Raw genomic sequence first — 20,029 nt, 5'->3', positions numbered from 1 at the left:
TCTGCTTCTGGAATCCACGGGAAATATTCATGATGTTAAGTGGCTGTAGTTACAGTTTATGCAGAAAAAAAACGTGTTTTTATCCTCACTTCTTCTGACAATAGCTCCGAATTACCGAGGTCGGATCTGGAACTTACAGTTTTCTTTGGCATAGTTTTTGCATCTTTTTGGCTTTTTAATGTAATGATTTCCGCATGTTTTTCTCCATGGCCCCCATGTGCGTGCCGGAGCCTCTGGGGCAGCAGCGCCGCTACCATATAAGCGGATTAAACGGCTCCTTAGGGCTCTAACCTCTTACCGATAATGTATGTTAACGTTAAATGTCCAGGCGGTGGCTTCGGTCAAACCCTCTGCCTGTCCGAGCTTTCCCGTCTCCTACTGACCGCGTGTGAAAAGTTTCACAGACACGCAAAATACTGAAAGCTGTTTCCTTTCTCTCTGTTTTTCTTAAATCTTTTCCTTCTGTAACATTTTTGACCATTTCTCTTATCTTGTCTGTCCTAAGATTGATGGGATACAGGGTTTTACGCATAAAATGTATTAACCCCGCTGCTCTTCTGATTATAGAAACCTTTTTCATCCCGGCATGCTTTTTAGTATTTTAATATAACTCTAAACATTCTCAGAGCAGAATTACCCGGCTCCCTGATTGTTTTTTTTTGCAATATCTCTTATCTCCCACCCTCTCAGTCCCCCTCTTCCATTGTCACTGACAGAACAGGGTCCCCAATGCTATATTCTGCCTCGGGATTTTTACATCCAAAGTGCGTTATTTTACATTTATCAACGTTAAACTGCAGCTGCCGCTGCTCTCGACCATTATTCTGATTGACTTAAATCAATTGACTCGTTCCACCCGGAATGTCTACCCTGTTGCAGACTTTTGTATCATCTACAAAAAAAGACAAGCCATACCGCTAAGACCTTCGAAATGACTGGTCCCGCTACTGACCTCCGAGACCCCAAACTAACATCAATAAGGGGTCTCTGCCTGATTTATGCATAGAACTGTTGACGGAAAGTAGAACAGAGAAGTATCATGCAAGGGGGCTTAGTAAAATGTAAGAACCCCCACCAGGGTAAGGGTCCAAGTCTCAGAGTAACACATGGGGGGTCTGGACCGGCTTGTCCGCGGCTTCGACGATGGGAGATAATTTTGGGGCAGATTGTGTCGGGTCAGGCTTTCTGGTGCTTAGCTCTTTAACGTCGGACGTTCGCAAACTCTTAGCTCAGCAGTCCGTTTTCGCATGCCTGTGACAGGCGGGCATTAACAAGCTTTTCAAACCAGCCCTTTCCACCGGCGCTGCCAATAAATCAGCCGCCGATGTTTACTTTGCGGAGACAAAAAGATCAAAAATCCGTGGTCAGTGAAATGCCATTTATACGCGGCTACGGGGTTCGGAATATATTACACGCGTGTTTTGAAGGTAGGATACTTCGGTATTCTTTAATGTTTACAGAAAAACCTGCGATATCATCAAAATAAAAATGAGTGCATTTTTATTCCCACAAAATCCAGAAAAAAAGACAATTTCCAGAAAAAAAGACAATTTCATGAAGATTGAAATTAGCGAGCAGACATTAAGTCCGCAGATCCGTTGGACCCCGTTACATTTTTACAAAGTTGTTATCATTTTTTTTCCCTATTGTTTAAAATATAATTTTTATTTTTAAATTATTTTCAAAAACATTAAAAAAGTGGAGGATTTTGTTAATTTTCTTTGGGTTTTAGTCTTTATGCAGATAGTTTTTTATATACGTATTTTTTATTTATTTATAGAAATAGTGAAGAACTGGAATGGCAGCCGGAACCGTTGACCAACCACATGGATTCGTTCAAAGAGTACACAAAACCAGAGGTGGTCCAAGTGAACAACAACCATCAGAAATACAAAGAAGCCGTTTCTTCTAAGAAGCGTGACGAGAATATGAGACGCGAGTCTGCAGAGGAAGATCGCTACACCATCCATGCGCTAAACTCAAAGGGGGGGAAGACGAGGCACTTTATCGCCAGCAATGGCGAATCGGCTTTCACGGAGTTCTCCAAAACGTATCAGAGCCACTCGGCTCAGCCGCAGTCCTTCGAAAAGAACGGAAGCCTTCCTTCTTCTTTTGGCATGGCGACCATCCCAGGGGAGCTGAACGAGATGGACAAAGGAGGGTTCAATCCAAGAAGGGCTCCCGAAAAACAAGAGCAGAGAAGAAGTAACCTGGCTCAGGTGGAACATTGGGTGAAGATACAGAAAGGGGACCCCAAAAGGTAAGAAGGTTCTCTGGACCGGCACAGATCAAGCACCGGTCTTATGTACGAAAGTTGATATCTTGGATACTGAGTAACGGTGGGGGACTCCACTAGGTCCTTCATCAAGTATAATGGAGAGCTGTCCAGGTCCAGGTCCATGGCCAAACTCAGTAGACCATCCGCTCTGCTCAACTCATCTTTTTTTGTAGATTCATTGAGTATATGTTGCTGGTCTTATTGGCTAGAGCCAAAAATACTTAGACCAGTGTTAAGATTTACTCTTATCTGTCACGTTGACCGCGTCCTTTTTGCTTTCCTCAGCGTTGCGTCCGATCATTCCCTCCCTCGGCATCTTAATCGTCCTTCGAATCATCATGAAAATTACCAAACGTTGCCAAAGACCACCAGGCAGCCTTCCGAAGTCTCTCCCACCCCAAACCGCGACCTACCGAGTGATTACAAATACGCGCATGACCGGGTCAGCCATTTCAAGATGTCCAACCTAGAACGTCAAGCAACCAAGGAGGGCATGGTATGGCAGCTTTACGAGTGGCAGCAAAGGCAGCAGTTTAAACACGGCAGCCCGACCGGCCCGATTTACTCCGGGACGATGGACTTCGTGGATCGTAACAGATCGAAAAGTTTCTTAGATGTCCCTCGATGCATTTCTGTCCCTCCGTCTCCATCTGATATCCCGCCGCCGGCGCCACCCAAATCGTTTCATCCGAAAAGACCACACACGCCGGCAGACAGAGTCACCATCAGACCGGAGGACCGGCTGGCAGACGCCATGTACGCCGGCTCGCCTCAGAAGACGCGCGCCCATGCCGTTAAGGTAAAAATGCCGTGGATCTGTCATCTTGGAGCTCTTCCCCTCTGAGGGTTAGCAGGCTTATTTACCAAGATGCTTTAATATGGACAGATTTTGAGGGTATTTCTCATTTTTTGGGGGCGGGGGTTGTTTTTTTTTAGCGACTGGACACATAACAGAGGACGGATCTGGTTGTTAAGATGTCTGGTCCAATGTGTGTATGTATTGGGGGCATCGCGTATTGCCCGACATGTTACCCATGACTATATTTACCTTCACGCCGCTCCGCGTATTAATCTGCGCTTTGTGTCTCAGTCCACAGCTCACGTGGATCGCCGCTCCATGCCTTCCATGGGTTATATGACCCACACTGTAAGTGCTCCCAGTTTGCATGGCAAGTCGGTAAGATATATCTCTCATGTGCCTTACTTTTGGCGTTTTGTGGTTTCTTCCGTAAGGAATCCGAGGCTAATTCTTTCATAGATTCCCTTATTCTGAGCAAAACAGAAATCTCCCAACATCGGAGGAAAGTTAATTTCTTCTGACCCAACTTTTTAATGATAGTCCTTAGGAGGACTGGGGGCCGCTCAGTGCCTCTTCTCATTATTATAGAGAGCGTGGCTCTACCCCGAAATTATTTTTGCTAAATCATGCTTAGTGAATACAGAGGCGATCGATGTTCTAAACGCCATTTCTTTCTGGGCTGCTGATATCCTCTCCGCAATGTGTCCCAAATACCTCGCAGCCTGAAGAGCTAACACTCCTTCTCGTTCGATTAAGGAGACGTCAGGCTAAGTTGGCCAAAGTCCGAAATTACACAATCGCCAAATTAAAGCACCATGAGCCCGCCAGTCACCCCTGCCAGGTCAGCTGTCCAACGGCTCATCCGTGATTTGCCCCAGCGCCCCGCGGCAGAATGCGCTCCTCGAGGCTTTGCCCCGTTTTGAGTTATTTTGCTTGATGCTTTTGTATTTTTTTTTTAACGCATGGTTGGAAAGCCGACATTCATATATTTCTGCTGTATAAGTGTCCCCAGCCGATTCTGCCCTTCTTTTACCCCGTGGCCTGCGGGGTTTGTATCTCGGGGCTCCTGGGATTTGGATCCATTCCCTGATCGTATCATTAGGTTCTTCTGTGTTTTTCCGTGTTTTATTTAGCAAGAAATGCTATTTTTAATCCTGAAACATTTTTACCGCCAGCTTGCGACATGTTAATGTAAAGAATTGCATTTAAGTAGCGTGAATGATGGCTGTCACGGCAACCTCCCGCATGGCGTCGCGCCAACATCCAACGCATGTCCATAAAGCACGAATGTCATTCGAAATGTTTTTTTCCCCAATTAATTACAATGTAACACAGACCAGCGGGAATATAGATATATATAGTAAACATATATATATATAAATACTCGCACACATAGAATCAGAGACTAGGGGTTAAAGTTCCCGAGAACCGGCCAATGGGACAAAGAATTTCTCCCGTCGGCCCGAGTGCCCGCGGTGCCCGATACTGTTGGTAGGGAAGGTATAATTGCAAAAATACAGAGCAGGACTATAAAAAATAATTAAAAACTTTTCAATTCTGTTGTTGCTTCTTGGACTTTTCCAGGAAATTTAATGCAAACTGTTTGCCGCGATATCTTAAGTAAAAAAAAAAAAAAATAAATAAAAAAAAAAGCGACATTCTTCACTGACAAAAAAAATGATTAAAGAGACAAAAAAAAACTAAATGGCAAGAGTCTAAAGAAGAGAAAGAAATAGAAAACGAAGAGCGGTGCGCTCATTCTCTGACTCCGGAACGAGACGTTTAATGATTTTTCCTATTTTCTTCCCTTTTTCCTCTTTTCTTCCCTTTTCTCTCTCCTTTCTTCTCCTTTTCCTCCTGGAGGCGGATGACACGTACCTTCAACTGAAGAAGGATCTCGAGTATTTAGATTTAAAGGTAAGAGCATTAATTCATTAGCCCCCGTCCCAGCTGTCTGTTCCGTGTAGAAGAGAATGAAATCTCTTGGGGGGGGGGGTTATTGAACGCTGGTCCTGGTGGCATCGAGCCGCGAGTCTCCTGATGGCTACGTGCCGGGCTTCAGAACGTTGGGAATGTTTATGACGCATCAAACAACGATGATTTAAGTCAAACTACGACCTACAAAGACATCGCCCCTTATAAAACTGTCTGAAAAGGGTTGCTTGATTGCTCGTAGGTTTGTTGGCTGCATCGAGTGCCGGAAAATGGTCGGCAGGAGAAATATTATCGAGAGACTCCGGGGTCTCAATGTGTCCGGTGCCAGGGAGAGAAGAGAGAGGGACGTTCAAACACATAAAGAGAACTAACAAGGAGGGGAGATTATTTCAAAGGAGGAGAAAAGTTACAAGAGACCGGAATCTAACACCAGAGAGTCAGAGGCTGAGATGGAACGGAAGGAAGTTTTACTTTACTGAGAGGGTAGTAGATAAGTGAAACAGCCTTCCAGCAGAGGTGGTAGAGGGTAATACAGTGAGGGGATTAAACATGCATGGGATAGACATACGGCTCCTGAATCCAAGACGAGACCAACGACTGATTAAGGTTTACAGCAGACTAGATGAGCTGATCGAGGCTGATGCATGAGATGCGAATGTTTCCCAAGGCTCGTTAGAATGAGCCACGGACGTTATTTTATGGGCCTTATTCCCCTAATTGGGCAGCATGGTATCCGCTCTGTACGAGTGAAGTTGCACACAGGTTCTTCTTTAAGTGTCCCTCGGAGAGTCTCTAAGATCTTTGCGCTCATTTATAGATGACAGATCTATCGTTCCCCCGAGCGAGCGCGGCGTGACCGCCTCTGCCCGGCGGCTGTGTTCTATCCGCAGAAACTGGGTTTTCCATAACATTTCACCTTTGATTTGAAACAGATTAAATATAATGAGCCTCTGATCAACTTGGTTCACAGTGTGTTAAAGAACTCCACACCGGGGTACCGAACAAGTATAAACGTAAGACCCCCCCCCCCGCACCGCGTCAATGTGCCCATCCCATGGCTTAGTGAACCCCGCGGTCTGGCTGCAGTCTCTATAGTTTTTATTTATTTTTTGTTAGTTATTATTATTTCATTTATTTTTTGTTAAATGTATTTTATTTGTTTTATTCTTGTGTGCTTTCAGTCGCGTGCGGTGTGGCCGTGTCTAGCGCGTGTTCAGAAGGCAGCAGTTCTTTTATATTGCTTCAAAATTCTTACAATGATCGTAAGCTTTTAATGACCCCCGGGATACCCAAAGCTGTTTTTTTTCTGCCCTGTGGCATTTTCCGCGATTCAGTATCAAGAAAGTTCTAAATGCGGAAACAAATGGAACGTTCATGTTGGTTTTCTCATAATTAGAACTTTGCACCAGACCTTTTTTTTAATTTTTTATTAAATATAAATATATATATATATATATATATATATATATATAATATTTAATAATAATTAGGAAACCTTCTAAAGATGAAGGTGCCGCAACGATTCCCCCCCCCCCCCTCCCCGCAGGGCAATCCATCATCTGGACTCAAATTGATCTTGGTGGCACCATAAAAATTTATTTAAAAAAAAACAAAAAAAACAGGATTAGGTGAAATACATGATTAGCGCTCACATTGTGGGAGAGTAAAGTAGTTTGTCCTTCAGAAGCATCCTGAAAATCCATCGGCGGACCCGCGAGCATTAAGGTCGGGATAGGGCTGTTTTGTTTTAAAGCAGCGTTTTGGGGCAGAAAGCATCGCATGCTGCCGGCGCGTAGAAGGCGGTTTGTTTTCCGACGGCCGGCAGGCGATTTGCTGTAGGATTGGTGAATCTGTTTTAGTTTGCATGTGCTGAACGCTTCCCCTACAGAGCAAAATTCATTATCCCCATAACGTTCCCCGTATAGAAAACATATCTATAAAAATCTTTATTCCCGTTATTTCCCAGGTGACCGGAAGAGATACTCCGAGGGATCGCGCCTCCAAACCGGTCAGAATGGCCGAAAGCGATGTTGATGTAGGTAAAACGTGCAGGGGGGCTTCCTTAGAATACTGAGGATTGTAGTCTATAGGGGTCGTTCACCTATGTATGGAATCTCCTATCCCAGATCCTTTAGAATTGGTGGATAAGTATCGGAGTTCCGTAGCGTCCCGGAGATATAGACGTCCGCCCGTCTGTCCGTCCGTGAGCCGCTGCGTCTAACTCTCTGTTTGGTGTCTGACCTCGCAGGTGAAGCTGAGCATCCTCTGTGAACAGGACAGGATTCTGCAAGACCTGGAGGATAAAATCAGAGCTCTCAAGGACAACAAAGTAAGAGCCGCGCGAAGACGTCTCATCGGAAGGGTCTGCAGGCTTGATTGCGCGTGGACGGGTCGTTTAGATGGTCGTTTAGATGGTCCTAGTAGACTTTTTGGGGCCAGGAGTACCCGCTTTAAATAGTTGCCTGTATTCCGTGATGGAATCGCTTGTGTTATGTAGCGAGTTACTGACCGACAAGAACTTCAAATGTGAAGAATCCCGCGTATCGTTCTCGTTATCGTAGACAGAGCGTTAAAAGGGTATTTTTTTATATTTGGAGGAAATTAGCTGGACATCGTGTTTTTCTGCTGACATAAACCTTTTCTGTCCTTTTCTTGCTTCTTTTCCAAATTTGTACGAAATTCCTCCTCCTCTGACTGTGTGACCCCAGGCCCGCGGAGAATCCCTCATTTTTATTATTTTTTAAAATAAATAATGCGTATTTTCTAAAGGATAGTGGAGCGGCTTGCGGTTGATTCTTCCCGCGGGGGATATCGATCCGCGCTCTCAGCGGGTTTCGCTTTATGTCGCCGGGAGAGACCCCCGCGGACACGGCTGGGACTTACGGGACAATCTCTTGTTTTATTCTTGCAGGACAAGCTGGAAACGGTCCTAGAGGTTCTGCACAGACAGATGGATCAGTACAAAGACCAGCCGCAGCACACGGAGAAGATCTCCTACCAGCAACGCCTCCTGCAGGAAGACCTGGTCCAGATCAGAGCCGAAATGTCCAAAGTGTCCACCGTAAGCAACCCAAGAATGGAAATGATATATTTTAACCGGGGATAAATAAACATGTCCTAGACTTGGAACTAGTATCAGACTCTGCAGGAACGGGGCGGCTGACGGGAACGCGGCGTATAATCGTTGGTTTAATTAAAGGAGAATTAATTACAAAGGACAGTAGTCATCAAGACAAGCATGGAAACAAAGACACGGCCTGGGGGTCAAATCCTTAAAATAAAACATCTCACAGAGTGCGGAATCTTTTTTACATTTCATGTTTTCTTTAAAAAAAGCAAAAATGACAAAACCAGCGTTTCTCAGTTTTTCGGGGCGACGTTGTATCACGCGGTGGCGCTCATATCGTGATATATCCACGTAGCCGTATCCGCGTTCGTTTATCGCCCGCTTTTGGAAATAAATGCGTTACATTATTAAGTTTTCTTTTCCAAATCTTTTTTTTTTTTTTTTATAAAACTCAACTATTTAACGATAATTTAACCCCTTCCTTCCAGGACATGGAGAACGCGTGGAACGAGTACCTGAGGTTGGAAAGCGACGTGAGTCGGCTACGGCAAATGTTACAAGAACATATGAACCGGCCGCTGCTTGCTCAGGTACGTCGCGACCCGGATGTTCTCTAACATGAACGTCTCAGGGCGGCCCTCATCGGCCCTCCGTCCTTTAAGGTTAAGGTTGACTTGGCTGATGGGGATTGTAGTTTGTAATTGGAGGTCCAATGCCAAATTTTATTTTATGTTAAAACTGATTTTTCTTGTAATATTAAAAAAAACATTCTATTTTCAAATGCGCTTAAGACTTTTTATCGTTTTGTTACTGTTACATCTTAAAATTAATATGCAAATAATTTTAGTGTTAATGACTTTGCATTGTTTTTTATTTCTATTTTCTTAAAAATATTTTTGCTAAAATCTCGGGTATCCCAGAAATTGTCTTTTGTTGATTAACCACCAACCCGAGAACCTTTGCATGTATTTAGCGACTGAATTTTCATGAATCGTAGAATTTGTATTCGTTCGTTTTGAGACGGAAATAGTAAAAAGTTTTATTTTATTTATTTTTTTTGCGGCCTTTCAGGAAAAGGCTCAGATGCAAAAGGAACTGTGGAGAATCGAAGACGTCACAGCCGGACTCAGCGCAAATAAGTTAAACTACAAGGTTCTTGTCGAATCGTTTAAGAATCCAGGTAGTACCAGCGTGGAAACGACTGCTACGTGAGGGCTGGCCTTATGTGGTTTTCAGACTCGTCGTACTTGATTCGGATGATAATTGTAGCACCGCGAGGTGTTTGATGACCTTTGAGATATGGTGGGACTCGACCAATACGATGGTGGCCTGGGCCAAGTTAGAAGTCTCGGTTAGAGTTATTTTTATGTAACGGTTCTTATGGAATTTTAGGCATTTTCCATGCTTTTGAAACACCGGTGAGGTAGAAATGTTAACTAAATGAACTGGAATTTTTTTTATTCTTATTATTGTTGGTAACCTTGTGGCTCGACGTTCTCGCTCTTCTAGAAAGAAAAACAGTGCCTTCGATTCCTTCCCAGTTTGTGCCTTCCAGAACCACGGCGTTCACATCGGTCCGCAGCAAATCGGTGTCTCCGCAGGTCCCGGGGTCCGTCGTCGTGAAGCCCACGTTGGAAGTGGGGCTTTATCCCCAGCCGTACTCCCAGGCCAGGTCACAATCCCAGCCGCAGCTCCTGCAGAAACCTGAGCCGCAACCCCAATCTCCGACGAGGGGGCGCCCGTCATCAGTGAGTGATAGCTGGGGCTAAAGCATGAGATATCGGGGTTCAGCTTGTTGTTGCCGTTATCGGGGTTCCGCCGTGAGCCAGGGTGAATGAGTGCTAGCTCTGGGGTTAGCTTCGACCCAACACTGCTCTAATTTAATACGTCCGAAGTAACCTGTCCTCCGTGAATTAACAGGAAGAAGGTGCACCCCCCAGGCCTCCTCTTCCTGATATGTACAGTCCTGACGCGCCAGATCCTCCTCCCAGCATCCCTCAACCTCCAGCCGTGCCTCCGCCGCCAAGAGAGTCCTCCGTCATCAGACACACGTCGGTGCGCGGCTTGAAGCGCCAGTCCGACGAGAGGAAGCGAGACCGGGAGCTGGGACAGAACGGAGACTACAGGGTGAGCCGCGGGCTGAAGCCTCCTCTACTCCCAACAACCTCGCTGGGAAGCCAACGAGGAGCTCGCTTCGCTCTTTATTATTATTATTATCTTTTAATTATATGGCGCCAACAATTCCCGCAGCGCTGAGTACAAAACATATATTCAAGGGGTCTGACGAGACGAGAATTGACCGAGACGAACCGATACATTCGGTGGGGAGGCTCGGCTCGCAAGCTTACGATCTTGATGGAATGTTTGTAACATTGTTGCTTTTAAATAGTTTCCAACCAATAGAAGAACGCGCTCCGTATCCGATAATGGAAGATCAGCGGCAATCAAAATAACGGAGGAGGATGAAACGGGGAAAATGTTACCTTGTGTTTCAGATTCTGTTGAGGGGTCCTCATTTTTTAAACTTTATTCTCATCGTTACAGGTAGAATTGCGGACGTATGTGAGCGACCCTGAGCTGGCGGGGGGAGCCGAGTCCGGCCAGACCTCCCCGTTTCTGGGTGCCGAGTCTGGGTATCAAACTTTACCCACCAGAGGTAAAAAAGAGAGACTGCCCCCACACAATGTGCCCCCCCCCAAACGATTCTCCCAATCCTCCCATCCCCCATCTATAACCGATCTCTATCGTATCTTCAGACGTTTGTTTTGAAATAATTAGAAGCTTTTTATTTCCTGGAAAGGTTTGTCGGTTTCCACGCCTCGGCTGCCGCAGTCTTCATCGATTGCGTCGTACGTCACGCTTCGAAGAGGGGCAAACATGGAAAATTCTAAGGTAATCCCAGCTTCGGCCGGTTCTCCCACCCGTATCACGGAGGGGGGGTCCGAAATATTCTAACGATGCTCTCGTAATTAACAAGCCGGCTTTGTAATGATGATGATGATGTAATAAGAGGGGGCTTCTCTATGTTGAACAGGACAGACCAAAAAGTGCCTTCGAGCGCCTGTACTGCGGGGACAACCAAAGAGGGAAGATGAGCGCCGAGGAGCAGCTCCAGAGAATGAAGAGACATCAGAAAGCCTTGGTCCGCGAGCGCAAGCGGACGCTCAGCCAAGGAGACAAGCAGTCAGCGTCCGGCCGGCCCGTCGGGCGTCCCGTCTCGGCAGACATAAGCTCAGTATGTTAGCCATGAGTCCGCCGCGGCCCCCCGCATTCTAATGTTCTAACGCGTAGCGTCTGGTAGTAAGCACTTTATCCGCCATCTGCACGATTCGCCCACGTTTTCCAGAGGAGGCCGCGGAACTCGGAACAGAAAACGAGTATTTTTTTTTCTTTTTTTTTTTTGCGGAATTGAGAAAACGTTGGCGTTTATGGATTAATATAGTTTGCCTGAAATGGAAACCTTGGCTTTTCTTCTTGAGCGGATGATTTTGTTGATTTTTGGGGAAATGAATAGATGCTTATTTTTTATTTTTTTTTTCTTCTTTCTGTGACGACCGAATCATCCTGCGTTCATCCCGACCCATCGCGGCTTGTAGAGCGATGCCAAGCACAATATCCGCGGCCGCTATTTGCACGTTTTTAGGGAAATCCTAGGCTTTAGCACAAGAAGGATATACAGGTTATTCCGCCCCGAGTGTTTTAAAGGGACACAGTCTATTTTACGTCAAGCCTTTAACGTTTCCGAACAGGCAGGGTGATTAAAAGGTGCCTAATATACCCCTCCAGCTTGCATTTATTTAACTATGTAGGTGCTGAGGGAGACATGATCCCATCCATTTTTGTAAGATTTCAGCTTTTTCGTAGAATTGTGGATCCGTCCTCCTTACTCAATGACGGGTGGGATATTTCAAGGTTTCCACGTAACTCATAGCATTAATTATATTGTTTTTGGTGTTTCTGCTTTTTTTTTCCCCCCACCAATACTCACCAACAGCACAGAGGGCTCCGCACTAAACCATCACACCTCGGCCTGCCTGTAGACCTGCGCGCCGCGTCTTTCCATCAGTAGTCACCGCTTGCCATGCTATCAGTGTCAGCTGCTTCCCGAACTGCTTCTCGGTTGCCGTTCCGCTCCCTAATCCGCGGCACAAGCTCTCCCGCTTTCTGAGTGTCCGCTCATCATCCGTGCCGCCTTTCTCTCATGTTTCCAGTAATCCGAATGTTTGCAGATAACCGTCATACTCCATTTTTTTGTTTGCCGGTCCTTATTTGCGTTTATTACATTTGCCTGTTAACCGCGACATCACCATCCCTTCGATTAGCTTCCAGTAACATCCATGAGACATCACCCGTGGGGTCCGAGTCTGGGGGTCCCGTAACATTAAGCACCTTTAATCGTAGCCTAGAAACGGTCCGGGTGTTGGTGTCAGAGGGGTCCGGAGGGGCCATTGGCTCATTCCATTTGGGATTAAGGCGGGTTTCATTAGATGGTTGCCCCCCCGGGGCTTTATGTTGTTATTTTGTATCAGAATAGGAAAGACCGCATTATTCCAAATGGTAACACTTGCACTACAATTATTGAGCTAATTCTACTTGACTTGAATCCAGCTGTCATTGCGCTACCTTTTCCATCCATTTTACTGAGAGTAGTTAAGTGGAACAGTCTCCCAGCTGAAGTGGTAGAGGGTAATACAGTGGGATGGGATAGACCTATGGCTCCTGAATCTAAGACGAGGCCATAAGGTTGCACCAGGACCCCTCAGATCTTTAGTTTCCGAAAACCAACGTCACTACCTGGCCTCCCCCGGACAGTCCGCGTCGGGGTCTCCTCCATAAACTGTAGCAATAATTACCGTATATAACTTTTTTTTAACAGAGCTGTTTTATTGAAATGTTAACTTTTGCTATTTGTCTACATTTTGAGAAAAAGAAGAGAGTAAAAATAATGGTACTCCGGACTTGGTGCTTCTAATGTATATACCTGAAAATAATAAAAGATACAAAGTAGCGATCGCAAGTTTCTTAGAATCTTGTCTTTCTTATGATTTTATTTTTTTATCGTTTGACCGGATTAACCCTTAAAATGCCAATGGGGTACATGGTACCGAGCCGAGGCTGTGACGCCGATAAGAGTTAAAGGGTCGCTGCAAACATGATTAAGAAAGGCAAAAGGCCGATGAACGGTTCACTTCTCTCGAGAGCTTCTGCTTTGAGGGTTTGGAGCAAATGTGTTGTTTGTGGGGAAAATGCAAAAAAAAAATGTTTACTTTGTACTTTTTAATCTTTATTTTTTTTTTGTTTCTCCACGAAGCAAGAAAAATGCTTTTAATGCGGAACGCGTCGCCGAGAAGCAGTTCTGTTTTTGGAAATAATGTGGCGTCTTGAGTTAAAAGGGGTTGATGGGAAAAGATGGAATTTCAGGTTTTTTAAAATAAAATCGGGTCTCTAGGAATCGCGTTAATGACAGACGCGCTGCCCGGCCGTGGGCCTTCAGAGGTGGGTGTCTCTTGCTCCTAATGGGCGCTGATAAAAATGTAACTTTTTTTTTATCCAGTATAAAGTAGACTTTTCTAACCACGATTTACTGGGAAACCATAGATATTTTATCAGGACAGAGCTTTAACCCTTCCCCTTCCAGCTAATAGCAACCAAAAGAGACGAAAGCATTGAAGAGTGCTTGTGAGCTCTAGAACGTCAGCGGCCCGTTTGTTCCCGTGTTCTGTGTTGTGTCTGGAGTCTCGGACGATGGACTGACGGGCTTTCTCTTCTTATCAGTGGAAGCGGGAGCAGGAGTTTGATTTTCAGCTGCTGGAGAGAGCGGCCCGCGGCGCGGAGGACAGAGACAAGGAAGACACCGAGTGGATGAGGGTGAAGGCCGTGCATGTGACCGAGCTGGATCTGGAACCGGAGGAATACGATTTGGACATCAGCAAAGAGGTAAGGGATTGGCGTTACGGGTTGTAGAGGTCTCAGGACCCCGTCGTACCTTTGGTGCCATGTTGGAGGGCAGCTCTGGAGGCTCTTGGTCAGGTTTCTAATTGTTCCTGTCTCCGTTACTCCTAAACCTTGATATCGCTGGACTGAAGGAGGGGGATTTAAGTGTTCTGTAATTAGGGGGCCGTGAGATGTTTTTCTCCGGTCCGGGATAGGTTAGCAGGATAAACGAATTATCTTCCGCTTTCTTAGGTAAATGGATTAAATCTCCAATGTTCTTTTCTGACACATTGGATTAACTCCTTTGATGAAACGCGGGGTGACTTTCAGACCCGGAGCTACGGAATAACCGCCGCTTGCCATCAGTCTTCACACATATTAGTTCTGCTGTTAACTGTGTCTGCATGAGCTATCGCCATAGCAACAGCTCCCTGTATGTTTTGTGGACAGAGGAGTTTTTGGGGAATGTGTATCACAAAAAATGCAGTTCTCTTTTTGGGCTTGATTTTTTTTTATTTATTTTTTTTTAATAAGTTAAAACAGTTTTCATGTGATAGAAAAAATATCTCCTACTTGCGAACATCAGCTGTTTCCAAAATCCAAAATGCAAATATTTCTCTGTAAAAATACTGTGTTTTCATAAATGTTTTATTGAAGGGCATTTTAAAATTGTAGGAGGTGAAGGGCAAAGAGTATTCCCCTAGTGCCACAGTGTGACCCCCTTTAACCCCTTTGTATCCACCTTTAAAACCTCCATTAAATAAAGCTGCACTGCACTGGATCTTTACAATGACAACAGCGCCACCTTGTGGTATATTGGTGATATTGCACATTCATGGATTTTGAAAAAATACAAAAATATTAGCAGTCCAGTGTACTCAAAAGAAATGAAAAAATGTCAATTCTTATGCTGTCCGTCTTAGTTGCTTTTATCTGTAATATTTATAGTAGTAAAGCAGATTCTGTGATCCCACGAGCTCTAGAGATGTCTTTATCGTTGTCCAAGCCGCCAGGTGACCGTTCTGCGTTCTATTTCCACGCAGTTGTCGATGCCAGATAAAGTGGCCATCCCAGAGAGATACATCGAGCTGGAACCAGAGGAGCCGCTGAGCCTGGAGGAACTGGAGGCCAGGCACCGCAAAGTGCAAAAGATCAAGAACATCTTGGCTCGGTCGAGGTCGGTCCTGCGCAAATCCGCTCAATTGTCATCTGCGAATGTGTTCTCGTGCCCCCCCCTTACAAATATCCTAATTGTTCCCTTACTCAGTTTTATCTCTTCAACAAAATATCATTTATATGTAAAGCAACCACCCATTTCCCAAAACAGCAGAAAAAATACTTATAAAATCTTTTAGTACAGAGAGAAACCGGTACCGAAAGCTAGGATCGTGCCTATGAGTTAAGAACGGGTCCGGCGCAAGATACAAAGTATCAGTCAGACTTTAGATGCGTGAATGTTTAACGATGTTAACTGCAGATTCTTTGACCCCCAAAAAACTCCAGAGCCTTATAATGACGCAATCCCCAAAATAACTATTTTGCTCGGCTGAATGAAGGGACTTCAAGATGGAAGGGGGGTTTTAGGGGGGGGGGGTGTTGGTGTTATTTTTCCATGATTTGCCTGGTGCCACCGTTGGGTGACGTCACTGATGCCCCTTTAAGTTAAATACTTCCAGATCATAACATTACCGGCTCCCTGACAGGTGACCAAACCAGCTTGTGCACATTTTAGGGTTCCGGGTACTGGATCCCACCGGTTGATTTATGTCCTTGTCTTGTATGTCCAGCACTCGAAGATCATCGTGCACTTTTAATTTATATATTTTTTTATCTTATGTGCTATTTTGATGTTTCCAGCGTTCACAATCTCCAAACAAGTTTATATCCCGAAGAACAAGGCTCGGCAGACATCGGCTCTCAGAGGCAGGACCAGGCAAGGGTGATCACGATGTCCTACGCGCTGGCCTCGGAAGCCTCTCAACGAAGCAAGCAAGTGGCGGGTAAGATGGTCCTCGCTGAGTAGTTTATAGATGGATTTGGCTTTGGCGCCGTTACAGGATTAGGCAAGTCTAAGGCATAATGGTCATAGCTTTAAACACAGGACGAGATCGTGATGTCATGGACTCTTCGTAGTCTTAGGAAATAATAGAAACTAGCCATGAACAGAATCAGGACGCTCAGAGGCATCTATAACGCAAGGAACACGTTAGTCCATTATAACAGTGACGCTGGCGGTAGGGCAAAGCTCTGGGGATTCGCGGTAGACATAAAGGTGGAAAGAGAAGACCAAAAACATCAGTGGCCCGGACCTTCCGTGTTACTTCGCAAGTTTAATGCTACATGTGAAGCTGTTGCGCCCTCTGCTGGAGATCGCGCCGTCCTCCACCATGTTCCAGTTCCACTTTGCCCAGTATATAGGGTTAATATACCATTTAATGGAGCACCGGAAGCAGGAGTTAAGGTTACTTCGACTTCCTGAAGATAAGAAGTTCCATTTTACAAAATTTTGTAGCAATAAAAAATAGAAATAGTTCCTCCAAAAATAAAAAACTGGTACTTGTAACATCCGGTTCTTTTAGTGTCGCTTGGAACGAATACATTTGGACTGGTAACACAAAATGGAATTTTAAAACTCTGGGTTCCTACATTTGCCTTGTTATTTGAACCAAAAAAATAGGTTTTTATTCTTTTTTGCCGGGTAAAAAACCCGAAATGAGCTGAAATGTTTTTGTTATCGGCTCGGTTTGCAAATCAAAGATTTTTCAGGCGTAGGCAAATTTCTAGTTTGTAATAAAACGGACACTTTCTGTACATCTCAATGCTGCTTTTTGTTTTTGGCGTATTCACAAGCATTTAGCCTCTAAGTAATTTTTGTAAGTGTTTGCAGACGTTTCACTGAACGGCTTTGAGCGTTTGCCGGGTGAAAGCGCCGTAATCCATCACCGGTCGGCGGCGCGCCCTGTCGCTTCTCTTACATAAATCTCTGTTAATCCATCACGGAGCTTCGCTGATTGATGGAGTAGTATCGCGACACGGCGCTGTGATTTGTGGCCGAGAATACAGTACATAAAAATAAGAAGCACGGCGGGGTGGAAACCAGTAAAGTGGGGGATTTTATGCACCAAAAACCAGTCCTGTTTAAAAAATTATATATATATGTGTGTGTACATATTTCTGTGGACTGCGAAGCCTCCTGTCATTGCTTGGTGGCACCGTATGCAAATGATTATCCCTGTAGCTCATTTGCATATGGTGCTGCACGGTAAAGATCCAAAACTGGTGAAATATGATTTAAAAGTATTTTCAGCAGGATCCGGAGTTTTTTTCCAATTAAATTCCGCTGCCCTGATTTTTTTTAATGAAACAATGTTCCAAAATAACGTAAAGTTACATTTGTAACGTTTTAGTGGATTTTGAAGCCGCGATAGGCGATAAGAGCTCTCCGGCGGCTTTCTGGGAACCGTCCGTTAAGGTTCCGGGTAGCAGAGAAGACAGAAAGTGGTTTGCGGAAGAGAAGTGAAGGTTTTATTGTATGGTAGGCGGCGCCGAGCCCATTTCCATGCCGATTTTGGGGTACAAAACTGATTTTCTGTTTGGATTCTCAGCCCACGCGGTAGCTGAACGTTGACACGGACCCCCGCCGCGAAGCATGAAGTTCCCACGTCTTTAAGAGAGATTGTCCAGAATGACTGAAAACTACCCCGGGGTATAATCCAGAAGATGTATCCAGAAACCCAAATGCCCGTTTGGACGATACCTACAAATATCGGCGCCCACATCTCGTGTCTGACAGCTCGCATTCACCTCCGTGCCGTCACAATGTTACTGTCCTTATCCGGACCACGTGCGCCGGGTAGAAAGTCCGTTTTGTGCGATTTTAGGTTTTCTATCGCTGTATAATTGACATGTGTATATATATTTATGCAGCCGTAGGGGCAAGTTTCAGTAAAATTATATAGATTTTATTGTATTTGAAGGACCGGTCGGAGAAAATCCTGGATTTTGCTGGAAAGTAATAGGTTGGGGTTATTTAACCATTTCAGTGCTAGTCAATACAGCCACAATATGTTGGTATTCATAAATTTAAATATATTTTTTTCGTAATGTTTGTAACAAAAAATAACTAGTATTACCCCATTTTATAATTTACCAGGGTCTTTCAAATGGAAGAATAGAGATTTAAAAAAAAACAAAAAAAAAACTAACGCAGCACCAGCGTAGAGTTTAAACGCCGCGGCTGGGTTTTGCTTTGGGGACGGACATTGGAGGTGGCAAGTGCCCCCGTTAACAGGATCTGTGACCCCCTATTAACCCAAAAGCTTGTACCTCCAGTTTGCACTTAAAGAGCTAGGAATTACAAAAAAAAACCTATAATACAGAAAAATAAAACAAGCCTTTCTGGTGGACGTTATGCCCTTTTGCGCCCCCCCCCCCCCCAATTTTAAATGGTATAGAAAGTGCAACAAAAAGGATATAAACGTCAGATAGAACGTTAACGAAATCCTGATCGCAGGGTTTGTAATTCTAGAAAGATTTAGAGATTTTTGAAGTTGGATCTTAATGCAAAGTTATTTTTTCCAGGAATTGTAGATTGTTGGGGTTTTTTCTAGCAGAAAAACTGCACCAAGCATTAAGCTGTTTGGGAAGCGAGAGTGGGGTTTTTGGAGAAAGCAGAGTTGAGACATAACACAAGCACATTTTCAGTACTAACCGTGCCATTTAACTATTTCTTTAGGAATAAATAATAAAAATTAACTTTTTTCAAGTATAATTTCATGCTGGTTAACAGACGTCCAGAAAATCCAGTTTTCTTTCGGTTACCCTACAGGCAGAACATTTTTTGGGGAGAATTTCTTTCATTTTATATCTCAGCTTTTATATTCGAGTGGGTGTTTTTTTTTTTTAATTATTATTGTTTTAATTAAAACATTTGTTGTCACCAACATATTTTAAGCATAAAAAAAAATCCCAATTTGATGCCAGGGAGGAGCATAGTCAAAACAGGGGTGTGGCTATAGTTTGGCCACTCCCACAAGCATGATGCACTGAGCCAGGGTTCTCAATATCAGTCTTTAAGCCCCCCTATTGTGCTGGGTTTAGGGACCCTCTCAGGAGGAGGCTGAACGAGCGTCACACAAGCCTGTTACCAGACGCATTTCACCATGAAAAGTTACGGAAACCTGCATTTTTCAACAGTCTAACCAAATACCGAATGTGCCTTATTGAGGAGCGTGGTTCTAATTAAAAAATATTAAAAAAAAGCTAATTTGACGTTTTATGGGCCACAATCTAAAAAGGTATGGAGTGCAAATATTAAAACAATTTATTGTAATTAATCTGAGATTTAAGTGCATTTTATTTTTTGAATATAATAAGCAAATTCAATCTTGAAAACATATCACAAATTTTAGTAAATTTCCAAGCATATGAGAAGTATACATTTAATTACAAAAATAATCATTTTTATATAAAACAGAAAAATCTGGAGTGCTTTCTAAAGAATATCGAGGTATGCAGTGGTTTGTGAAGTATTTAACCTACTGTTTTCTATTTTTGCAGCTGTGAAGTGAAGATTTTAATTTCTCATTGACACAGATATTTTCTATTTTTTTTTTTTTGAGAAATATAAAAAAAAATATATATTTAGTAAAGTTCTGTCTATTTTTAACTAACTCAACTGCCGTCAACGTTTATAAAAAGGTTTTGCCAAAATTAGAATGTCTATTTTTGCCTTTGTACAAAAAGATTAATAAACAAAATTGTAAAAAAAAATAAAAAATGGAATTTGTAAGTTCATTTTATACTTTATATTTGGGTGCGTATATCTTGTTTTTAGATGTTTTAGCGGTTCCGAAACTTTGAAGAATCTACACAAAAAAAAAAAACCAAAAAATTTTTTAAGCCAAAAAATACATTTTATTCATAAGCATTTAAACCCCAAGTGCCTTGGAACCCCTGTCTATCATCGACCTCCATATTGATACAAATGATGATTCCGAACAGTAAATGCAGTTTA

General features: G+C 43.8%; 1 protein-coding gene across 1 annotated transcript in view; it reads left to right on the top strand.

Moving 5' to 3' along the window:
• Window positions 1-19,583, top strand: part of LOC149276535 (pleckstrin homology domain-containing family A member 7-like) — a 34,940-nt gene extending 15,357 nt beyond the window's left edge. Inside the window, exons 9-28 of the mRNA XM_089503558.1 lie at window positions 1,787-2,260; window positions 2,564-3,077; window positions 3,369-3,455; window positions 3,799-3,918; window positions 4,941-4,994; window positions 5,945-6,025; window positions 6,979-7,047; window positions 7,261-7,341; window positions 7,924-8,073; window positions 8,568-8,669; window positions 9,151-9,259; window positions 9,589-9,827; window positions 10,000-10,206; window positions 10,624-10,735; window positions 10,880-10,971; window positions 11,114-11,314; window positions 13,855-14,016; window positions 15,057-15,190; window positions 15,871-16,013; window positions 19,573-19,583. Of these exons, the coding sequence (XP_089359684.1) occupies window positions 1,787-2,260; window positions 2,564-3,077; window positions 3,369-3,455; window positions 3,799-3,918; window positions 4,941-4,994; window positions 5,945-6,025; window positions 6,979-7,047; window positions 7,261-7,341; window positions 7,924-8,073; window positions 8,568-8,669; window positions 9,151-9,259; window positions 9,589-9,827; window positions 10,000-10,206; window positions 10,624-10,735; window positions 10,880-10,971; window positions 11,114-11,314; window positions 13,855-14,016; window positions 15,057-15,190; window positions 15,871-16,013; window positions 19,573-19,583 (3,142 nt within the window). The remainder of the gene's footprint in view (window positions 1-1,786; window positions 2,261-2,563; window positions 3,078-3,368; window positions 3,456-3,798; window positions 3,919-4,940; window positions 4,995-5,944; window positions 6,026-6,978; window positions 7,048-7,260; window positions 7,342-7,923; window positions 8,074-8,567; window positions 8,670-9,150; window positions 9,260-9,588; window positions 9,828-9,999; window positions 10,207-10,623; window positions 10,736-10,879; window positions 10,972-11,113; window positions 11,315-13,854; window positions 14,017-15,056; window positions 15,191-15,870; window positions 16,014-19,572) is intronic.
• The last annotated feature ends 446 nt before the right edge of the window (window positions 19,584-20,029 follow it).

This window comes from Sceloporus occidentalis, unplaced genomic scaffold, assembly GCF_023333645.1.
Source record: "Sceloporus occidentalis isolate IW3139 unplaced genomic scaffold, rSceOcc1.0.p SCAF_235, whole genome shotgun sequence".
NCBI lineage: Eukaryota > Metazoa > Chordata > Lepidosauria > Squamata > Phrynosomatidae > Sceloporus > Sceloporus occidentalis.
This window is presented reverse-complemented; position numbering and strand designations above follow the sequence as displayed.